The 23908-nt window shown below is 44.5% G+C and overlaps 1 protein-coding gene across 2 annotated transcripts in view; it reads right to left on the bottom strand.

The window, feature by feature from the left end:
* The window catches only part of APLP1 (amyloid beta precursor like protein 1), a 70407-nt gene extending 48860 nt beyond the window's left edge, over positions 1–21547 (bottom strand). The window contains exon 1 of one of the 2 annotated variants that reach the window (XM_077260215.1): positions 21185–21547. In XM_077260215.1, the coding sequence (XP_077116330.1) occupies positions 21185–21253 (69 nt within the window). In that variant the 5' untranslated portion in view covers positions 21254–21547. The remainder of the gene's footprint in view (positions 1–21184) is intronic. The other variant, XM_077260216.1, reaches the window with a different exon arrangement.
* Positions 21548–23908: the final 2361 nt, after the last annotated feature.

Raw genomic sequence — 23908 nt, 5'->3', positions numbered from 1 at the left:
CACTGCTTCATAGTATTAAGAAGTTCAGTATGGTGGTATAATTTAAGAACATGTGGGCACAATACCACATTGCATCTCAGTATTTAGTAGCTCAGTATGACAGTAAAACTAAAGGACAGTGGGACATTATTATGTGGACACCATGTGGCAATATGTAAACACTATCAGTATTAAGTAGCTCAGTATGGTAGTATAAAGGATAGTATGACGCTATTATATGGGCACCATATGACATTATGTAAGCACTGTATCTCAGTATTAAGTAGCTCATTATGGTAGTATAAATAAAGGACAGTGTGGCGGTATTATGTGATGTGACATCATGTAAACACTGCATTATAGTATTAAGTAGCTTAGTATGGTAGTATAAATAAAGGACAGTGTGGCGGTATTATACAGTTAGGTCCATATATATTTGGACAGAGACAACATTTTTCTTATTTTGGTTATAGACATTACCACAATGAATTTTAAACAAAACAATTCAGATGCAGTTGAAGTTCAGACGTTCAGCTTTCATTTAAGGGTATCCACATTAAAATTGGATGAAGGGTTTAGAAGTTTCAGCTTCTTAACATGTGCCACCCTGTTTTTAACCCCTTCATGACCCAGCCAATTTTGGCCTTAATGACCTTGCCGTTTTTTGCTATTCTGACCAGTGTCCCTTTATGAGGTAATAACTCCGGAACGCTTCAACGGATCCTAGCGATTCTGAGATTGTTTTTTCGTGACATATTGGGCTTCATGTTAGTGGTAAATTTAGGTCGATAATTTCTGAGTTTATTTGTGAAAAAAAACAGAAATTTGGCGAAAATTTTGAAAATTTCGCAATTTTCACATTTTGAATTTTTATTCTGTTAAACCAGAGAGTTATGTGACACAAAATAGTTAATAAATAACATTTCCCACATGTCTACTTTACATCAGCACAATTTTGGAAACAAATTTTTTTTTTTGCTAGGAAGTTATAAGGGTTAAAATTTGACCAGTGATTTCTCATTTTTACAACAAAATTTACAAAACCATTTTTTTTAGGGACCACCTCACATTTGAAGTCAGTTTGAGGGTTCTATATGGCTGAAAATACCCAAAAGTGACACCATTCTAAAAACTGCACCCCTCAAGGTGCTCAAAACCACATTCAAGAAGTTTATTAACCCTTCAGGTGTTTCACAGCAGCAGAAGCAACATGGAAATAAAAAATGAACATTTAACTTTTTAGTCACAAAAATGATCTTTTAGCAACAATTTTTTTATTTTCCCAAGGGTAAAAGGAGAAACTGGACCATGGACGTTGTTGTCCAATTTGTCCTGAGTACGCTGATACCTCATATGTGGGGGTAAACCACTGTTTGGGCGCACGGCAGGGCTCGGAAGGGAAGGAGCGCCATTTGACTTTTTGAATGAAAAATTGGCTCCAATCTTTAGCGGACACCATGTCGCGTTTGGAGAGCCCCCGTGTGCCTAAACATTGGAGCTCCTCCACAAGTGACCCCATTTTGGAAACTAGACCCCCCAAGGAACTTATCTAGAGGCATAGTGAGCACTTTAAACCCCCAGGTACTTCACAAATTGATCCGCAAAAATGAAAAAGTACTTTTTTTTCACACAAAATTTCTTTTAGCCTCAATTCTTTCATTTTCACATGGGCAACAGGATAAAATGGATCCTAAAATTTGTTGGTCAATTTCTCCTGAGTACGCCGATACCTCATATGTGGGGGTAAACCACTGTTTGGGTGCACGGCAAGGCTCGGAAGGGGAGGCGTGCCATTTGGCTTTTTGAATGGAAAATTAGCTCCAATCATTAGCGGACACCATGTCGCGTTTGGAGAGCCCCTGTGTACCTAAACATTGGAGCTCCCGCACAAGTGACCCCATTTTGGAAACTAGACCTCCCAAGGAACTAATCTAGATGTGTGGTGAGCACTTTGAACCCCCAAGTGCTTCACAGAAGTTTATAACGCAGAGCCATGAAAATAAAAAATAATTTTTCTTTTCTCAAAAATGATTTTTTAGCCCACAATTTTTTATTTTCCCAAGGGTAACAGGAGAAATTGAATCCCAAAATTTGTTGTCCAGTTTCTCCTGAGTACGCTGATACCCCATATGTGGCGGTAAACCACTGTTTGGGCATATGCCGGGGCTCGGAAGGGAAGTAGTGACGTTTTGGAATGCAGACTTTGATGGAATGGTCTGCGGGCATCATGTTACGTTTGCAGAGCCCCTGATATGCCTAAACAGTAGAAACCCCCCACAATTGACCCCATTTTGGAAACTAGACCCCCCAAGGAACTTATCTAGATGTGTGGTGAGCACGTTCAACCCCCAAGTGCTTCACAGAAGTTTACAACGCAGAGCCGTGAAAATAAAAAATCATTTTTCTTTCCTCAAAAAAAAAAGATGTTTTAGCAAGCAATTTTTTATTTTCACAAGGGTAACAGGAGAAATTGGACCCCAATATTTGTTGCCCAGTTTGTTGTGAGTGTGCTGGTACCCCATATGTGGGGGTAAACCACTGTTTGGGCGCATGTCAGGGCTCGGAAGGGAAGTAGTGACATTTGAAATGCAGACTTTGATGGAATGGTCTGCGGGCATCACATTGCATTTGCAGAGCCCCTGATGTGCCTAAACAGTAGAAACACCCCACCAGTGACCCCATTTTGGAAACTAGACCCCCCAAGGAACTTATCTAGATGTGTGGTGAGCACTTTCAACCCCCAAGTGCTTCACAGAAGTTTATAACGCAGAGCCGTGAAAATAAAAAATAATTGTTCTTTCCTCAAAAATTATGTTTTAGCAAGTAATTTTTTATTTTTGTAAGGGTAACAGGAGAAATTGGACCCCAACAGTTGTTGCCCAGTTTGTCCTGAGTACGCTGGTACCCCAAATGTGGGGGTAAACCACTGTTTGGGCGCACGTTGGGGCTTGGAAGGGAGGGAGCACCATTTGACTTTTTGAACGCAAGATTGGCTGGAATCAATGGTGGCGCCATGTTCCGTTTGGAGACCCCTGATGTGCCTAAACAGTGGAAACCCCTCAATTCTAACTTCAACACTAACCCCAACACACCCCTAATCCTAATCCCAACTGTAGCCATAACCCTAATCACAACCCTAACCCCAACACACCCCTAACCACAACCCTAACCGCAACACACCCGTAACCCTAATTCCAACCCTAACCCTAATCCCAACCCTAACCCTAACCACAACTGTAACCCCAACACACTCCTAACCCTATCCGTAACCCTAACCACAAGCCTAATCTTAACCCTATTTCCAACCCTAGCCCTATTTCCAACCCTAACTCTAATTCCAACCCTAACCCTAAGGCTATGTGCCCACGTTGCGGATTCGTGTGAGATTTTTCCGCACGATTTTTGAAAAATCTGCAGGTAAAAGGCACTGCGTTTTACCTGCAGATTTACAGCAGATTTCCAGTGTTTTTTTGTGCGGATTTCACCTGCGGATTCCTAATTGAGGAACAGGTGTAAAACGCTGCGGAATCCGCACAAAGAATTGACATGCTGCGGAAAATACAACGCAGCGTTTCTGCACGGAATTTTCCGCACCATGGGCACAGTGGACTTGGTTTTCCATAGGTGTACATGGTACTGTAAACCTGATGGAAAACTGCTACGAATTCGCAGCGGCCAATCTGCTGCGGATCCGCGGCCAATCCGCTGCGGATCCGCAGCCAAATCCGCACTGTGTGCACATGCCATAACCCTAACCCTACCCCTAACCCTACCCGTAACCCTAACCCTACCCCTAGTTCTAACCCTAACCCTAGTGGAAAACGAAAAAAAAAAATATATATATTTTCTTTATTTTATTATTGTCCCTACCTATGGGGGTGATAAAGGGGGGGGTTTATTTATTATTTTTTTTACTTTGATCGCTGTGATAGAACCTACCACAGCGATCAAAATGTACTTGTAAGGAATCTGCCGGCTGGCAGATTCGGCGGGCGCACTGAGCATGCGCCCGCCATTTTGGAAGATGGCGGCGCCCAGCGAGGAGACGTACGGACACCGGGAGGATCAGTAAGTATGAAGGGGTGGAGGGGTGGTGGATCGGAGCACAGGGGGGTAATCGGACCACAAGGGGGGTGAATCCAAACAAGGAGGGAGCGGACAGGAGGACGGGGGAGCCGGCAGGCGGACGGAGGGGACCAGACCCCATAACGGAGGACTGGGGGGGCGATCGGTGGGTGTGGGGGGGGTCACTTCAGTATTTCCAGCCATGGCCGATGATATTGCAGCATCGGCCATGGCTGGATTGTAATATTTCACCAGTTTTTTAGGTGAAATATTGCAAATCGCTCTGATTGGCAGTTTCACTTTCAACAGCCAATCAGAGCGGTCGTAGCCACGAGGGGGTGAAGCCACCCCCCTGGGCTGAAGCACCACTCCCCCTGTCTCTGCAGATCGGGTAAAATGGGAGTTAACCCTTTCACCCGATCTGCAGGGACGCGATCATTCTGTGACAAAGCATATGCGTCACAGGTCGGATTGGCACCGACTTTCATGACGCATACGCTGTGTCACAGGTCGGGAAGGGGTTAAAGGGACCTAAAGTAATTGGACAGATTCAATAAATTTTAAATAAAATGTTTATTTTTAGTGCTTGGTTGAAAACCCTTGGCTGGCAATGACTGCCTGAAGTCTTGAACTCATGGACATCACCAGACGCTGTGTTTCCTCCTTTTTGATGCTCTGCCAGGCCTTCACTGCGGTGGTTTTCAGTTGCTGTTTGTGGGCCTTTCTGTCTGAAGTTTAGTCTTTAACAAGTGAAATGCTGCTCAATTGGGTTGAGATCAGGTGACTGACTTGGCCATTCAGGAATATTCCACTTCTTTGCTTTAATAAACTCCTGGGTTGCTTTGGCTTTATGTTTTGGGTCATTGTCCATCTGTAGTATGAAACGACGACCAATCAGTTTGGCTGCATTTGGCTGGATCTGAGCACACAGTATGGCTCTGAATACCTCAGAATTCATTCGGCTGCTTCTGTCCTGTGTCATATCATCAATAAACACTAGTGACCCAGTGCCACTGGCAGCCATGCATGCCCAAGCCATCACACTGCCTCCGCCATGTTTTACAGATGATGTGGTATGCTTTGGATCATGAGCTGGACCACGCCTTCGCCATACTTTTCTCTTTCCATCATTCTGGTAGAGGTTGATCTTGGTTTCATCTGTCCAAAGAATGTTCTTCCAGAACTGTGATGGCTTTTTTAGATGTTTTTTAGCAAAGTCCAGTCTAGCCCTTTTATTCTTGATGCTTATGAGTGGCTTGCACCGTGCAGTGAACCCTCTGTATTTACTTTCATGCAGTCTTCTCTTTATGGTAGATTTGGATATTGATACGCCGACCTCCTGGAGAGTGTTGGTCACTTGGTTGGCTGTTGTGAAGGGGTTTCTCTTCACCATGGAGATTATTCTGCGATCATCCACCACTGTTGTCTTCTGTGGGCGCCCAGGTCTTTTTGCATTGATGAGTTCACCAGTGCTTTCTTTCTTTCTCAGGATGTACCAAACTGTAGATTTTGCCACTCCTAATATTGTAGCAATTTCTCGGCTTGTTTTTTTCTGTTTTCGCAGCTTAAGGATGGCTTGTTTCACCTGCATGGAGAGCTCCTTTGACCGCATGTTTACTTCACAGCAAAACCTTCCAAATGCAAGCACCACACCTCAAATCAACTCCAGACCTTTTATCTGCTTAATTGAGAATGACATAACGAAGGGATTACCCACACCTGTCCATGAAATAGCCTTGGAGTCAATTGTCCAATTACTTTTGGTCCCTAAAAACAGGGTGGCACATGTTAAGGAGCTGAAACTCCTAAACCCTTCATCCAATTTTAATGTGGATACCCTCAAATGAAAGCTGAAAGTCTTAACTTCAACTGCATCTGAATTGTTTTGTTTAAAATTCATTGTGGTAATGTCTATAACCAAAATAAGAAAAATGTTGTCTCTGTCCAAATATATATGGACCTAACTGTATGATGTGGCATTATGTAAGCACTGTATCTCAGTATTAAGTAGCTCAGTATGGTAGTATAAATAAAGGACAGTGCGGTGGTATTATATGTGGCATTATGTAAGCACTGTATCTCAGTATTAAGTAGCTCGGTATGGTAGTATAAAGGACAGTGTGGCGGTATTATATGATGTGGCATTATGTAAGCACTGTATTTCAGTATTAAGTAGCTCGGTATGGTAGTATAAAGGACAGTGTGGCGGTATTATATGATGTGGCATTATGTAGGCACTGCATCTCTGTATCAAGTAGCTCGGTATGGTAGTATAAATAAAGGACAGTGTGGCGGTATATGATGTGGCATTATGTAAGCACTGTATCTCAGTATTAAGTAGCTCGGTATGGTAGTATAAATGAAAGACAGGAGCTATTACCATATGTGGGCACCATATGACATTATATAAAGCACTGTATCATAGGATTAAGTAGCTCCATATGGCAGTATAATTTAAGCACAATGTGGTGCTATTATTTAGGCGGTATTATAGCAATATTATATCCATATTTCACCTTTCCATATAAACATAGAACAATGTATTGTCCCCTAACATTTTTCCGTTTATTCTAGAGAACCCAATCAAGTTCTGTATCCAAATAAGTCCCATGGGGGGCGCTATCACTGTAGAAAATCATTGCCAATATTTATTTTTTTTGCTTTCGTAGAGTCATATTTTGTTTTAAAGCGCGCTCCCTCCTCCGTATCATTAGTCAGATAGTGATGTGTGAGCACAATATGGCGGTGGAGGAGGAGGAGGGGGGCAGGGTGGTCACGAGAAGATCACAGCCGGCATTTGTCATGGAGAGAAACAGCAAGAGGTAAAAATAGATGGCAGATTATTCCATGCAGGACTGTGGGAAAAATGATGCCTCAAATTCAGCAAAACCCACTGAAAAATGGCAGACAGGACGTCGACAAACACGGGAAAATTTAACTGTGTTTTTTTTATTATTTAAATGGTGCAGTTGCCCATAGCAACCAATCAGGTAGCTTCTCTCAATTTCCGAAGGACCTTTCCGACATGAGAGCTGGAATCCGATTGGTTGCTATTGGCAATGGCCTCCATTGGGTTATGTATTATTTATCCGATCATTACGTGATTATTGGCGCTTATCATCATGGAAACAACCGTTTCTCATGAGTTGTAGCGAGAGCCTCCCTCAAGGTCACCTGTGTCAGCCATGTTGTGCAGTGTGAGGCGAGGTGACTAGGCCTCGGCGGATCCCGCTGCCTTCTCAGGGTCTTACGTCCCCGGCCTGCTCGTTCTCAGCCTCTATCGCTGACTTTCGGAGATAAGCTGCTATGGTAACGGGTTCCCGACGGAGATGTTCTATCTTTCTCTGTTGCCATGACGACCTCTTCCCAAATGGCCGTGAAGGCTGATCTCGCTTCCTCATCTTCCCCCGCTCGCTCTCCCCGTCACCTCTCACGTTTGCGGCCCTCGCAGTCCCATATCTGCCTTATTCATCTCATATTCCTGGGCCTCTCGATTTGCCTCGCTCTCCGCGCGCCTTTCATCTCCGTCTCGTATTTACAACATGTTTTTCGAATTTCCTCTGACTGACACCTTCCCACCATCTTATCCCCGGCCTCACCGCGCCGCTCCCTTCTTCCCGTCACATCTGTCGCCTTAACCATAGCCTATATTTATGCATCATGTCATCCGGAGCGCCCCCCCCCCCCCCCGGGAAATCACGCTGGGGTCCCTCAAGACCAGACTGCTGGTATCTAATTAGGAGGTGGAAATTAACATTGGACTGTATCAAAAACAAATAATTAATCCCCCCCCCCCCCCAAAAAAAAAAAAAAAAAAAAAAAGACAAAAAGTTGTAATATATATTTAAATAAATTAGACTAAAAAAATTAGACAAAAAGTTGTAAAAGAAAAAAAACAGGCAAAGTTGTAATATATACAGTACAGACCAAAAGTTTGGACACACCTTGTCATTTAAGGATTTTTCTGTATTTTCATGAATATGAAAATTGTACATTCACACTGAAGGCATCAAAACTATGAATTAACACATGTGGAATTATATACTTAACAAAAAAGTGTGAAACAACTGAAATTATGTCTTATATTCAAGGTTCTTCAAAGTAGCCACCTTTTGCGTTGATGACTGCTTTGCACACTCTTGGCATTCTCTTGATGAGCTTTAAGAGGTAGTCACCGGGAATGGTCTTCCAACAATCTTGAAGGAGTTCCCAGAGATGCTTAGCACTCGTTGGCCCTCTTGCCTTCACTCTGCGGTCCAGCTCACCCCAAACCATCTCGATTGGGTTCATGTCTGGTGACTGTGGAGGCCAGGTCATCTGGCGTAGCACCCCATCACTCTCCTTCTTGGTCAAATAGCCCTTACACAGCCTGGAGGTGTGTTTGGGGTCATTGTCCTGTTGAAAAATAAATGATGGTCCAACCAAACGCAAACCGGATGGAATAGCATGTCGCTGCAAGATGCTGTGGTAGCCATGCTGGTTCAGTAAGCCTTCAATTTTTAATAAATCCCCAACAGTGTCACCAGCAAAGCACCCCCACACATCACACCTCCTCCTCCATGCTTCACGGTGGGAACCAGGCATGTAGAGTCCATCCGTTCACCTTTTCTGCTTCGCACAAAGGCACGGTGGTTGGAACCAAAGATCTCAAATTTGGACTCATCAGACCAAAGCACAGATTTCCACTGGTATAATGTCCATTCCTTGTGTTCTTTAGCCCAAACAAGTCTGTTCTGCTTGTTGCCTGTCCTTAGTGGTTTCCTAGCAGCTATTTTACCATGAAGGCCTGCTGCACAAAGTCTCCTCTTAACAGTTGTTGTAGAGATGTGTCTGCTGCTAGAACTCTGTGTGGCATTGACCTGGTCTCTAATCTGAGCTGCTGTTAACCTGCGATTTCTGAGGCCAGTGACTCGGATAAACTTATCCTCAGAAGCAGAGGTGACTCTTGGTCTTCCTTTCCTGGGGCGGTCCTCATGTGAGCCAGTTTCTTTGTAGCGCTTGATTGTTTCTGCCACTGCACTTGGGGACACTTTCAAAGATTTCCCAATTTTTCGGACTGACTGACCTTCATTTCTTAGGCCTTGTTCACACGATCCTTTTTTCGCTGCGGATTTTTCAGGTCCTGATTTGTGAAATCCGCAGTGCAAAACCTGCGGTGGTTTTCACTGCGGTTTTCAGTCCTTTTTCTACTGCGGATTCCACTGCGGGTTTCCAGCTGCTTTTTCCTATTGGTGCAGGTGGAAAACAGCAGCGGAATCCGCAGAAAGAATTGACATGGTACTTCTTTTTTTCCCGCAGAAAATCAGCGCGGATTTTCCAGCGGAAAAAAGGATCGTGGGAACAGCGGGTTTTTTTTTCCATAGGGTAACATTGTACTGTACCCTGCATGGAAAAAGGACGCGGATCCGCAGCTGCAAATCCGCTGCGGATCCGCAGCGAAAACCGCATCGTGTGAACATAGCCTTAAAGTAATGATGGTATGGCCACTTGTTTTTCTTTACTTAGAATTTGTATTATGGCAAGAAAAAAGCAGCTAACAGTCTATTCAGCAGGACTATCAGCTGTGTATCCACCAGACTTCTGCACAACACAACTGATGGTCCCAACCCCATTTATAAGGCAAGAAATCCCACTTACTAAACCTGACAGGGCACACCTGTGAAGTGAAAACCATTCCCGGTGACTACCTCTTGAAGCTCATCAAGAGAATGCCAAGAGTGTGCAAAGCAGTCATCAAAGCAAAAGGTGGCTACTTTGAAGAACCTAGAATATAAGACATGATTTCAGTTTCACACTTTTTTGTTAACTATATAATTCCACATGTGTTAATTCATAGTTTTGATGCCTTCAGTGTGAATGTACAATTTTCATAGTCTTTAAATGAGAAGATGTGTCCAAACTTTTGGTCTGTATATATTAAACAAAAAGATGTAATATATTTAAATAAATTAGACAAAAAATAAAAATATTAAGACAAACAGTTATAAAAGAAAAAAAAATGTAGGCAAAAAAAAAATAAGACAAAGATGTAATTTAAAAATTATAAGAAACAATATTTTGCAGATCACCCTACCTTACATGATGCATAAAAGTATTGCGTAAATTATAAGCAAACTAGCGCCCCCCTTGTCCAGAATAGTGTGAAAAATCCTGAGAAATTGAAGTTTTATAGTTGGCTATAATCCATTTCTGGAGCAAAGGATGACTCTAAAGGTACCGTCACATTTAGCGATGCTGCAGCGATCTAGACAACGATGCCGATCGCTGCAGCGTCGCTGTGTGGTCGCTGGAGAGCTGTCACACAGACAGCTCTCCAGCGACCAACGATGCCGAAGTCCCCGGGTAACCAGGGTAAATATCGGGTTACTAAGCACAGGGCCGCGCTTAGTACCCCGATGTTTACCCTGGTTACCAGTGTAAATGTAAAAAAAAACAAACACTACATACTTACATTCCAGTGTCTGTCGCGTCCCCCGGCGTTCTGCTTCCCTGCACTGTAAGCGCCGGCCGTAAAGCAGAGCGGTGACGTCACCGCTGTGCTTTCCTTTACGGCCGGCCGGCGCTGACACAGTGCAGGGAAGCAGAACGCCGGGGGACACGACAGACATCGGAATGTAAGTATGTAGTGTTTGTTTTTTTACATTTACAATGGTAACCAGGGTAAATATCGGGTTACTAAGCGCGGCCCTGCGCTTAGTAACCCGATGTTTACCCTGGTTACCAGTGAAGACATCGCTGAATCCGCGTCACACACGCCGACTCAGCGATGTCTGCGGGAGATCCAGCAACGAAATAAGGTGCTGGCCTTCTAGCTCCGACCAACGACGTCACAGCAGGATCCAGATCGCTGCTGCGTGTCAAACACAACGATATCCCTATCCAGGATGCTGCAACGTCACGGATCGCTATCGTTGTTAAGTTGTTCAGTGTGAAGGTACCTTAACTCAGGTATTTACAATCTATTGATCTCTGTTATCAGCTGTTTCAGGCTAGGGTAGGGTAAGGGTAATCTTTTTCAATGAGATGAAATGAAAGAACTGCAAAAACCTCCGTGTGCCCTACACTCTGTCGCTGCTGAGACCTCTCAATCCGTGTATGTGAATTATATCTGCTGAATCGCTTATAGCTCTGCTGATATTTATTTATTTTTTATTTTGCCCCCAGTTTAGTTTGAGATTTTTTTAATGTGTAGGAAATGTAAAATAAATCCTTGGGGGAGGAGCCTTTGAGTTCTGGGCTCAGCCCCTGCTTATGTCTTATGATTTGCATCACCTCGAGGATTGTGAAATTCTAAGAAATCCCAACCGTATTGACGATACAGGTGAAATATTACATTGTTGGTCAGATGGCTAAGGAGGTTATGATATTGAGGCCAACTCTATACCCCTGACCATCGGGAGAAACTGATCGGCTGATTCGCTTATAACGCCTCTGTAGTCTAATAAGCGTTAATTGATATAAGATAATAATGTAGCTCCGCTATTACAAGCTGTTGGCATTGATTTGGGTTTTTTTTTTGTAGCCAGTTGAGTTAAATAAATCCTCAGGGGTGGGACAATTCAGTGCTCAGCTCCGCCCCACTTATGTTTTATAATCTTCACGTGAAATACTAAGATCTCCCAACAGAATTGTGATGACATAGTTACGAATGGGGGTTATTATCTTGATGCCCTCTCCATATCTCGGAACTCTCTACCCCCCTCATTATAATATGTCACTTGAGACAATTCCATCCACATGTGTGACCGATATCAGCAGATCTGATTGTAACGGCGCTGTAGTATAATGAGCTCTGATTGATATCAACTAATAATGTGGCTCTGCTATTGATTTTTTTTTTACTTTATTAGAGATTTCTTAATATGCAGGTGATGAATGAATCCTCAGGGGAGGGACAGTTCAGTGCATGGCTCCACCCCTGCTTATCTTATGATCTCCAGCTCAATGAAAAATGAGTAATAGAGAGAAATCCATACAGTACTGTTGGTATGGGTGAAAGACTGAGGGGTGGAGGGACAGAATTAGGTGGGGGGTCTCTCCACATTCATAAATATTGTTGTCCCTTAAAATAAAAACATGAAACATAAAAGGTCCTTGAGTCATTGCACATTGTCACGACTCCTCTCCGCAGCAGACGCTTCTCGCCCTCATACAGATGCTTCGCTTCATTCTCCTTTTTACAAGCCTTATAAAGCCTTGAGAGGGTTTTTAATCATTTCTTCTCAGAATTGTTGTGGTTTCGTTATATAACCTCAGTGCCTGTCCTGGGGCCCGCAGCCTGAGAGAGTAAACGGGGGCTATAAAAGCCGATCTGGCTCAGGGTCAAAATGATGTTATTACTGGGGTCACAGAACACAGGGAAGGAAATATTAAGTAATAAGCAGCGGCCGGTGGAGGAAAATTTATATTCTGGGGTCACACGTGGTCATAAAAATAAGTATTTAAACTTGTTTTCTATCTAGAACCCGTCAGCAAGGTGTTGTCAGATCAGTTGCGTGCTGTATCACAAATTTGTTTTTATCTGGAACCTGTCAAAAAGAGGCTGATGACACATATATTAGAGTTTTATTTTTTATTTGCCTCCAGTTAAGCTTGAGATTTTTTTTTTTTAATGTACAGGATGAATCCTTGGGGGAGGATCATTTGAGTTTTGGGCTCTGCCCCTGCTTATGTCTCATGAGCTGCAGAACCTCGATGATAATGAAATTCCCAACTAATTGTAATATTTCATCTATATCATCATTGTTGGTCAGACGAAGGGGGTTATGATTTTGAAGCCATCTCTGTACAATAAAATATATATATATATAAATAATTTTTTTATTTCCATTTGGAACCCGTCAGCAAGATGTTGTTGTCAGATCTATTCTGCGCTGTATCACAAATCTATACATGAAAATTTATTTTTATCTGGAACGTGTCAGCAAACTGCAGATATGACTTATCTGATCAGGGCTGCAATAAAAATATGAACCCCCCAAAAAAGTAGTTCTATTTGGAGCCTGTCAGCAAGCTGAAGAAAATTTGCATTTGCAAATTTGTATTTGGAGCCTGTCAGCAAGCTGCTGTTGTTCTCACCGCCTTCGTTCCTACCATTTGCTTGCTGGATGGTATTTGGTTATTATTTTAGGGTGTGATACAAATGATGAAGTGAACGCACACATAGGGAGACAGATTCGTCAACAGCAGCTTGTTGATGGTTTCCACAATAGAAGTAGTGAAAGGAATGAACCTAAAATGTAAGTGGTAAAGTAATCTCCTCTTCTGCAGGTGTAGGACCCCCTCTGGGAGTCTCGCCACCTGATGAATGGGGGGTCCTGCTATGAGCAGCGTTTCCTGCAGCTTCTCCCCACATGTGGAGGGGGCCGTGCTGAGATGTGACCCTCTCCAGTGAAGTCTATGGAGGTCTGCTGACTATTTACTCTAATGGGGGTGACACATCCACGCTCCATTGCCCCGCACCGATACTTAATGTAAACCTTCGATCATGTGACCTGCGGCAGACGTGACATGTATATAAGAGGGATGAATTATAGATATTTGCGTCTGGTCAGTATTTTATTTCAGCCTCATCCAATTGGGACTCATAAAATTACAAAGCAATTCATCCAGTCTGCAGCGAGGAGCCGGGGAACGCCTTGTAAATCCTAATGTGAGCACCGCACGTACGGACCGAAGAGAGGAACTACCAGCACTGGGAGGGTTAACCCTGAGGGTATCTGATCCAAGCATCTAATCCTATGGGATACTGACTGCTGAGCCGTGTATCTAATCCTCTCCTGTGTGATACTGTCTGCTGAGCCGTGTATCTAATCCTCTCCTGTGTGATACTGTCTGCTGAGCCGTGTATCTAATCCTATGTGATACTGACTGATGAGCCATGTATCTAAGCCTCTCCTGTGTGATACTGACTGCTGAGCCGTGTATCTAATCCTATCCTGTGATACTGACTGTTGATCCATGTATCTAATCCTCTCCTGTGTGATACTGTCTGCTGAGCCGTGTATCTAATCCCATCCTGTGTGATACTGTCTGCTGAGCCGTGTATCTAATCCTCTCCTGTGTGATACTGACTGCTGAGCCGTGTATCTAATCCTATCCTGTGTGATACTGCTGAGCCATGTATCTAATCCTCTCCTGTGTGATACTGATTGCTGAGCCGTGTATCTATTCCTATCCTGTGTGATACTGCTGAGCCGTGTATCTAATCCTCTCCTGTGTGATACTGACTGCTGAGCCGTGTATCTAATCCTATCCTGTGTGATACTGACTGCTGAGCCGTGTATCTAATCCTATCCTGTGTGGTACAGTCTGCTGAGCCGTGTATCTAATCCTCTCCTGTGTGATACTGTCTGCTGAGCCGTGTATCTAATCCCATCCTGTGTGATACTGTCTGCTGAGCCGTGTATCTAATCCTCTCCTGTGTGATACTGACTGCTGAGCCATGTATCTAATCCTCTCCTGTGTGATACTGACTGCTGAGCCGTGTATCTAATCCTATCCTGTGTGATACTGACTGCTGAGCCATGTATCTAATCCTCTCCTGTGTGATACTGACTGCTGAGCCGTGTATCTAATCTTATCCTGTGATACGGACTGCTGATCCGTGTATCTAATCCTCTCCTGTGATACTGTCTGCTGAGCCGTGTATCTAATCCCATCCTGTGTGATACTGTCTGCTGAGCCATGTAGCTAATCCTATCCTGTGCGATACTGACTGCTGAGCCATGTATCTAATCCTCTCCTGTGTGATACTGCTGAGCCGTGTATCTATTCCTATCCTGTGTGATACTGCTGAGCCGTGTATCTAATCCTCTCCTGTGTGATACTGACTGCTGAGCCGTGTATCTAATCCTATCCTGTGTGATACTGACTGCTGAGCCGTGTATCTAATCCTATCCTGTGTGATACTGACTGCTGAGCCATGTGTCTAATCCTATCCTGTGTAGTACTGCCTGCTGAGCAGTGTATCTAATCCTCTCCTGTGTGGTACAGTCTGCTGAGCCGTGTGTCTAATCCTATCCTGTGTGATACTGACTGCTGAGCCGTGTATCTAATCCTCTCCTGTGTGATACTGTCTGCTGAGCCGTGTATCTAATCCCATCCTGTGTGATACTGTCTGCTGAGCCGTGTATCTAATCCTCTCCTGTGTGATACTGACTGCTGAGCCATGTATCTAATCCTCTCCTGTGTGATACTGACTGCTGAGCCGTGTATCTAATCCTATCCTGTGTGATACTGACTGCTGAGCCGTGTATTTAATCCTCTCCTGTGTGATACTGTCTGCTGAGCCGTGTATCTAATCCCATCCTGTGTGATACTGTCTGCTGAGCCGTGTATCTAATCCTATCCTGTGTGATACTGACTGCTGAGCCGTGTATCTAATCCTCTCCTGTGTGATACTGACTGCTGAGCTGTGTATCTAATCATCCTCTCCTGTGTGATACTGTCTGCTGAGCCGTGTATCTAATCCCAGTGGTACTTCTCCCATGGTGACGCTCTGGATATTCCTCATTATTCCCCTTTCCCGGTGACTGATGTCGGTCTCACACCAGGTTTGTTGCACGAACGTCTCCTGGCGTCGAACAATACAATATTGTAATGGATGAGCTGTAAATTCACTGAACCCCCAAAGACAGCAAATAATAAACACGTCCAGGAGCAGCACTGCACCCCGAAAATCAATCCTGTCCAGCAACACACATTATAAAGAGCACGCTGCTATAACCTGGGCATAATTATACATGTACAGCCGGTATAACCTGGGTATCTCCTGTATATAATTATATATGTACAGCCTGTATAACCAGAGCATCTCCTGTATATAATTATATATGTACAGCTGGTATAACCTGGGTATCTCCAGTATAAGTATATATGTACAGGTGGTATAACCTGGGCATCTCCTGTATATAATTGTATATGTACAGCGGTTATAACCTGGGCATAATTATTTATGTACAGCTGCTATAACCTGGGCATCTCCTGTATATAACTGTATATGTACAGCCGGTATAACCTGGGCATCTCCTGTATATAATTGTATATGTATAGCCAGTATAACCTGGGCATCTCCTGGATATAATTGTATATGTATAGCCGGTATAACCTGGGCATCTCCTGTATATAATTATATATGCACTGTTGGTATAACCTGGGCATTTCCTGTATATAATGATATATGTACAGCCGGTATAACCTGGGCATCTCCTGCACAGATCTGTATATGTACAGCCGGTATAACCTGGTCATCTCCTGCATAGATCTGTATATGTATAGCCGGTATAACCTGGGCATCTCCTGGATATAATTATATATGCACTGTTGGTATAACCTGGGCACTTCCTGTATATAATGATATATGTACAGCTGGTATAACCTGGGCATCTACTGTATATAATGACATATGTACAGCTTGTATAACCTGGGCATTTCCTGTATATAATGATACATGTACAGCCGGTATAACCTGGGCATCTCCTGTATATAATTATTTATGTACAGCTGGTATAACCTGGGCATTTCCTGCATAGATCTGTATATGTACCAGCTGGTATAACCTGGGCATCTCCTGCATAGATCTGTATATGTACCAGCTGGTATAACCTGGGCATCTCCTGCATAGATCTGTACATGTACAGCCGGTATAACCTGGGTATCTGCAGTATAAGTATATATGTACAGCCGGTATAACCTGGGCATCTCCTGTATATAATTATATATGTACAGCCGGTATAACCTGGGCATCTCCTGTATATAATTATATATGTACAGCTGGTATAACCTGGGCATCTCCTGTATATAATTATATATGTACAGCTGGTATAACCTGGGTATCTCCAGTATAAGTATATATGTACAGGTGGTATAACCCGGGAATCTCCAGTATATAATTATATATGTACAGCAGGTATAACCTGGGCATCTCCTGTATATAATTGTATATGTACAGCTGCTATAACCTGGGCATAATTATATATGTACAGCTGGTATAACCTTGGCATCTCCTGTATATAATTATATATGTACCGCTGCTATAACCTGGGCATAATTATATATGTACAGCTGGTATAACCTGGGCATCTCCTGTATATAATTGTATATGTATAGCCGGTATAACCTGGGCATCTCCTGGATATAATTATATATGCACTGTTGGTATAACCTGGGCATTTCCTGTATATAATGATAGACTGTATGTACAGCCGGTATAACCTGGACATCTCGACTGCATAGATCTGTATATGTACAGCCGGTATAACCTAGGCATCTCCTGCACAGATCTGTATATGTACAGCCGGTATAACCTGGGCATCTCCTGCACAGATCTGTATATGTACAGCCGGTATAACCTAGGCATCTCCTGCACAGATCTGTATATGTACAGCCGGTATAACCTGGGCATTTCCTGCATAGATCTGTATATGTACAGCCGGTATAACCTAGGCATCTCCTGCACAGATCTGTATATGTACAGCCGGTATAACCTGGGCATCTCCTGCACAGATCTGTATATGTACAGCCGGTATAACCTGGGCATCTCCTGCATAGATCTGTATATGTACAGCCGGTATAACCTGGTCATCTCCTGCATAGATCTGTATATGTACAGCTGATATAACCTGGGCATCTCCTGTATATAATGACATATGTACAGCCGGTATAACCTGGGCATCTCCTGTATATAATAATTTATGTACAGCTGGTATAACCTGGGCATCTCCTGGAGAGATCTGTATATGTACATTAGGATTTGTGTCCATTGTCTCTGGTGTTCTCCTTTATTTACACGGTTTGTTTATGTACAGGTCCTGACTTGTAAATAATCGCTGTGTCCTGCTCCAGCCTGGGTATTACGCACAGTCTGACTCCGTCTCACATGACCCCTAACAATACACAGCGGCCTTGTGACTATTATAAGGGTCTGTATTGTGTGTGGGAGGGACGGGTCAGTACCAGGGGGAGATGGCGGAAAGTGACTGGGAACGACTCAGTGCCTCCTGCATCCAGAGACTCCTGTCAACATCGCTGCGGCCGTACCACACAGAGCGGCGTTTTAAGAGGAGCGACTGGTACTGTAGTTATAATAGTGCTGGAGCGTTATAACAAGAGCAACTGATCTCTGTCACATATAATACTGTCATATAGTGCCCAGATAATATAATACCTATATATAGTGCCCAGATAATACTGCCATTGCAGACCATATAATACCTATATATTGTGCCCAGATAATACCGCCATTGCAGACCATATAATACCTAAATATAGTGCCCAGATAATACCGCCATTGCAGACCATATAATACCTAAATATAGTGCCCAGATAATACCGCCATTGCAGACCATATAATACCTACACTCACCGGCCACTTTATTAGGTACACCATGCTAGTAACGGGTTGGACCCCCTTTTGCCTTCAGAACTGCCTCAATTCTTCGTGGCATAGATTCAACAAGGTGCTGGAAGCATTCCTCAGAGATTTTGGTCCATATTGACATGATGGCATCACACAGTTGCCGCAGATTTGTCGGCTGCACATCCCAAAGATGCTCCATACAAGGCAGGATGGATCCATGCTTTCATGTTGTTTACGCCAAATTCTGACCCTACCATCCGAATGTCGCAGCAGAAATCGAGACTCATCAGACCAAGCAACGTTTTTCCAATCTTCTACTGTCCAATTTCGATGAGCTTGTACAAATTGTAGCCTCAGTTTCCTGTTCTTAGCTGAAAGGAGTGGTACCCGGTGTGGTCTTCTGCTGCTGTAGCCCATCTGCCTCAAAGTTCGACGCACTGTGCGTTCAGAGATGCTCTTAGGCCTACCTTGGTTGTAACGGGTGGCGATTTGAGTCACTGTTGCCTTTCTATCAGCTCGAACCAGTCTGCCCATTCTCCTCTGACCTCTGGCATCAACAAGGCATTTCCGCCCACAGAACTGCCGCTCACTGGATTTTTTTTCTTTTTCGGACCATTCTCTGTAAACCCTAGAGATGGTTGTGCGTGAAAATCCCAGTAGATCAGCAGTTTCTGAAATACTCAGACCAGCCCTTCTGGCACCAACAACCATGCCACGTTCAAAGGCACTCAAATCACCTTTCTTCCCCATACTGATGCTCGGTTTGAACTGCAGGAGATTGTCTTGACCATGTCTACATGCCTAAATGCACTGAGTTGCCGCCATGTGATTGGCTGATTAGAAATTAAGTGTTAACAAGAAGTTGGACAGGTGTACCTAATAAAGTGGCCGGTGAGTGTATATATAGTGCCCAGATAATACCGCCATTGTAGACCATATAATACCTATATATAGTGCCATTGCAGACCATATAATACCTATATATAGTGCCCAGATAATACCGCCATTGTAGACCATATAATACCTATATATAGTGCCCAGATAATACCGCCATTGTAGACCATATAATACCTATATATAGTGCCATTGCAGACCATATAATACCTATATATTGTGCCCAGATAATACCGCCATTGTAGACCATATAATACCTATATATAGTGCCATTGCAGACCATATAATACCTATATATTGTGCCCAGATAATACCGCCATTGTAGACCATATAATACCTATATATAGTGCCATTGCAGACCATATAATACCTATATATAGTGCCCAGATAATACCGCCATTGTAGACCATATAATACCTATATATAGTGCCCAGATAATACCGCCATTGTAGACCATATAATACCTATATATAGTGCCATTGCAGACCATATAATACCTATATATTGTGCCCAGATAATACCGCCATTGTAGACCATATAATACCTATATATAGTGCCATTGCAGACCATATAATACCTATATATAGTGCCCAGATAATACCGCCATTGCAGCCCATGCTATCCTGTTACATTGTGTTTATATATAAATACTGGAGGTCAGATAATGCTATCATATAGTGCCCAGATAATACCGCCATTGTAGTCCATATAATACTGTTATACTGTGCTTGCATGTAAATACAGGAGGTCGCATACCATAGAGTGCCCAGATAATACAGCCATTGCAGCCCATATAATACCGCTATACAGTGCTTATATCTAAATACCAGAGGTTGCATAGTACCGCCATATAGTCCACAAAGAACCGCACCAGGCATCGATGCGTATTATCAGGCGGTTTTCAGTTTTCTCCTTGGGTTCCTGTCCCCAACGGCCCCCCTAGGGATTTGCAATTACTAGACCCATCCCTGCCTCCGGTCAGCAGCTCCCCACCAGAAATCCCCTGATAACAGAGAACAACAGATGGAATCCACCTGCGCCGAGTCATCCTCTCTCCTTGACCTCAAATGGCTGATAACAGAGACAATAGATTGTGCTGGTTTACTCCATTAGTAGGGGGCAGAGTGCGAGCTCTTGGGCTCATACACAGGAGGGCCCCGGGGGTCTGTAGTCAGAGCGCGACCCCCCACCACCGCCCCCCGCTCCTGACATTACCTGCTCTTCCATGACGGACCCATCTCCCAATTAGTGAGTCCATTCATCTCCACTCTGGCATCAGGCACCACCTGCTATTTCAGTCCCGCGCCCGGCTGAGCCGCCGCGCCGTCCAGACGCATCCCCGGGCTCCGGCCTCATTTAACCCCTTCAGCCTTAACCACACGGCGGCCCGGCATGCCCCGCCGTGATCTCTGGCCGTGCCCGTCACCCACCTCTGCCCTCCACATTCATTCTGACATATCCCCAGAACCGTACATCACCCAAAATTTGCTGCAAATGTTTATGGCGCTAATATTTTTTTTGGGGGGGGAAAGTCTGAAAAAAAAAAAATATATATATATCATAACCGATCCAATTTAGTTGCCCTCATCCAATTGATTCGGCACCGTATGGGGCATCAGTGGCCATATAGAAAAATGATATAGCGTCATCTGCCATTCTGCGCCCCATGTGCCACCCCTGGCCTGACCCTGCCAAAAGGAAAAAAAAAAGGGTTAACGGGAGTCGCAGGATGCTACATTGCATCACCGCTCCCTCCATTGGCGCTGCCACCGGTTACCTTCCCGCTGCCATGCACCATCAGCCTCCTGCCGTGAAAATGGAGCAACTCCACCCAACCCTGGAGAGGAGCACTGCACCTCCGCTCTGCCGCCGTCGCCGCCTCCTCACCTGGACGCCCAAGAGTAGGATGCAGCTCAGGAACAGCCGAGCGCTCCTCATCCCGTCCGAATCGCCCATCCTGCCCGTCCTGCCCGGTGCAGCGATGCCGGTGCTGCTGGTAGAAGGGGTGATGGCAGCTGCTAGGGTGCGAGGCGCACGTCGGTGGCACCGGTCGGCTGCGGTCGAGGTTGCGTCTCGCTGTCACAGGGGCATCCAGCGCTCAGTGTGCATGTCACGCAGATGTTGGGTATCTATCCGAACGTCTGTCTGATGAAGCCTCGTTCTGCTATACAAAGACGAATCCCATCCCCCCTCGTCATCTGTCTCTCCCTCTCTCTCCTTCTCTCTCTCCTCCCATCGCTCCTTCACTTCCTCCTCTCCCTCCACCCAGAGAATTCAATCCTAGGAAAGAAAAAAAAAAGGAAAAGCGAAAAACTGCATGAAAAATGGAGAGAGAATGTGCAATAATGGGCAACAACGATCGATTATTACCCCAGGATCACAGCGACGACCGGTCACCTCGACAACCATCGATTATTACCCCAGGATCACAGCGATGACCGGTGACCCCGACAACCATCGATTATTACCCCAGGATCACAGCGATGACCGGTGACCCCGACAACCATCGATTATTACCCCAGGATCACAGCGATGACCGGTGACCCCGACAACCATCGATTATTACCCCAGGATCACAGCGACGACCGGTGACCCCGACAATGATCGATTATTACCCCAGAATTAAAGCGACGACCGGTGACCCCGACAACCATCGATTATTACCCCGGGATCACAGCGACGACCGGTGACCCCGACAAGTCCAGTTATAATATGTCATGATGGTGCTAACAGGAGAAGATCTGTCATGGGGGCTCACAAATCACAAAACCTGTGCTACCTGTATACTAGGTGCAAGCCTCAAAGTTATCCTGTATATCTCCTGCACAGCACCACTCCTCCTGTATATGTACAGTCATGGCCAAAAATTTTGAGAATGAGACAAATATTAATTTTTCCAAACTCTACTGCTTCATTTTTTCTAATGGCAATTTGCATATACTCCTGAATGTCAGAGTGATCAGCTTAACAGCAATTACTGTTCTTGCAAAGTCAATATTTGCCCAGAAAATGAACTTTAACCCCCAAAACACATTTCAACATCATTGCAGTCCTGCCTTAAAAGGAGCAGCTAACATCGTTTTAGTGATTGATCCATTAACACAGGTGTGGGTGTTGATGAGGACAGGGCTGGCGATCAATCAGTCATGATTAAGTAAGAATGACATCACTGGACACTTTAAAAGGAGGCTGGTGCTTGGTATCATTGTTTCTCTTCAGTTAACCATGGTTATCTCTAAAGAAACACGTGCAGCCATCATTGCACTGCACAAAAATGGCCTAACAGGGAAGAGTATCGCAGCTACACAGATTGCACCTCAGTCAACAATCTATCGCATCATCAAGAACTTCAAGGAGAGAGCTTCCATTGTTGTCAAAAAGGCTCCAGGGTGCCCAAGAAAGACCAGCAAGCGCCAGGACCGTATCTTAAAACTGTTTCAGCTGCGGGATCGAACTACCAGCAGTGCCGAGCTTGCTCAGGAATGGCAGCAGGCTGGTGTGAGTGCTTCTGCACGCACTGTGAGGCGGAGACACTTTGAGCAAGGCCTGGTTTCAAGGAGGGCAGCAAAGAAGCCACTTCTCTCCAGAAAAAACATCAGGGACCGACTGATATTCTGCAAAAGGTACAGGGAGTGGACTGCTGAGGACTGGGGCAAAGTCATTTTCTCTGCTGAATCCCATTTTCGATTGTTTGGGACATCTGGAAAACAGCTTATTCGGAGAAGAAGAGGTGAGCGCTACCACCAGTCTTGTCTCATGCCAACTGTAAAGCATCCTGAAACCATTCATGTGTGGGGTTGCTTCTCAGCCAAGGGAATCGGCTCACTCACAGTCTTGCCTAAAACACAGCCATGAATAAAGAATGGTACCAGAATTGTTATGACCCCAATGGCGAGGGTCTCAGAGGAACGTGGAAGTCTGCAGAATACAAAAATCCAGCTCATAGGGCAGTGGTAACTGGGTTGACCATATATCTACTCCTAACGCCAACACTAGAAGTAGCCGGGGATCATTCCTACGTTGATTCTAGATGACACGCGCCAGCCGGAGAATCTAGCTACCCCTAGTAGAGGAAAACAAAGACCTTTCTTGCCTCCAGAGAAGGGGACCCCAAAGCTGGATAGAAGCCCCCCACAAATAATGACGGTGAGGTAAGAGGAAATGACAAACACAGAAATGAACCAGGTTTAGCACAGAGAGGCCCGCTTACTGATAGCAGAATAAAGAAAGGTAACTTATATGGTCAACAAAAACCCTATCAAAATCCACACTGGAAATTCAAGAACCCCCGAACCGTCTAACGGTCCGGGGGGAGAACACCAGCCCCTTAGAGCTTCCAGCAAAGGTCAGGATATAGATTGGGACAAGCTGGACAAAAATACAAAACCAAAACAAATCGCAAAAAGCAAAAGGCAGACTTAGCTGATATAACTGGAACCAGGATCAGTAGACAAGAGCACAGCAGACTAGCTCTGATAACTACGTTGCCAGGCATTGAACTGAAGGTCCAGGGAGCTTATATAGCAACACCCCTAACTAACGACCCAGGTGCGGATAAAAGGAATGACAGAAAAACCAGAGTCAAAAAACTAGTAACCACTAGAGGGAGCA

The sequence above is a fragment of the Ranitomeya variabilis genome, chromosome 4 (assembly GCF_051348905.1).
Source record: "Ranitomeya variabilis isolate aRanVar5 chromosome 4, aRanVar5.hap1, whole genome shotgun sequence".
Taxonomy (NCBI): domain Eukaryota; kingdom Metazoa; phylum Chordata; class Amphibia; order Anura; family Dendrobatidae; genus Ranitomeya; species Ranitomeya variabilis.
Note: the sequence above shows the minus strand (reverse complement) of the source record. Positions and strands in the feature narration are given on the sequence as shown.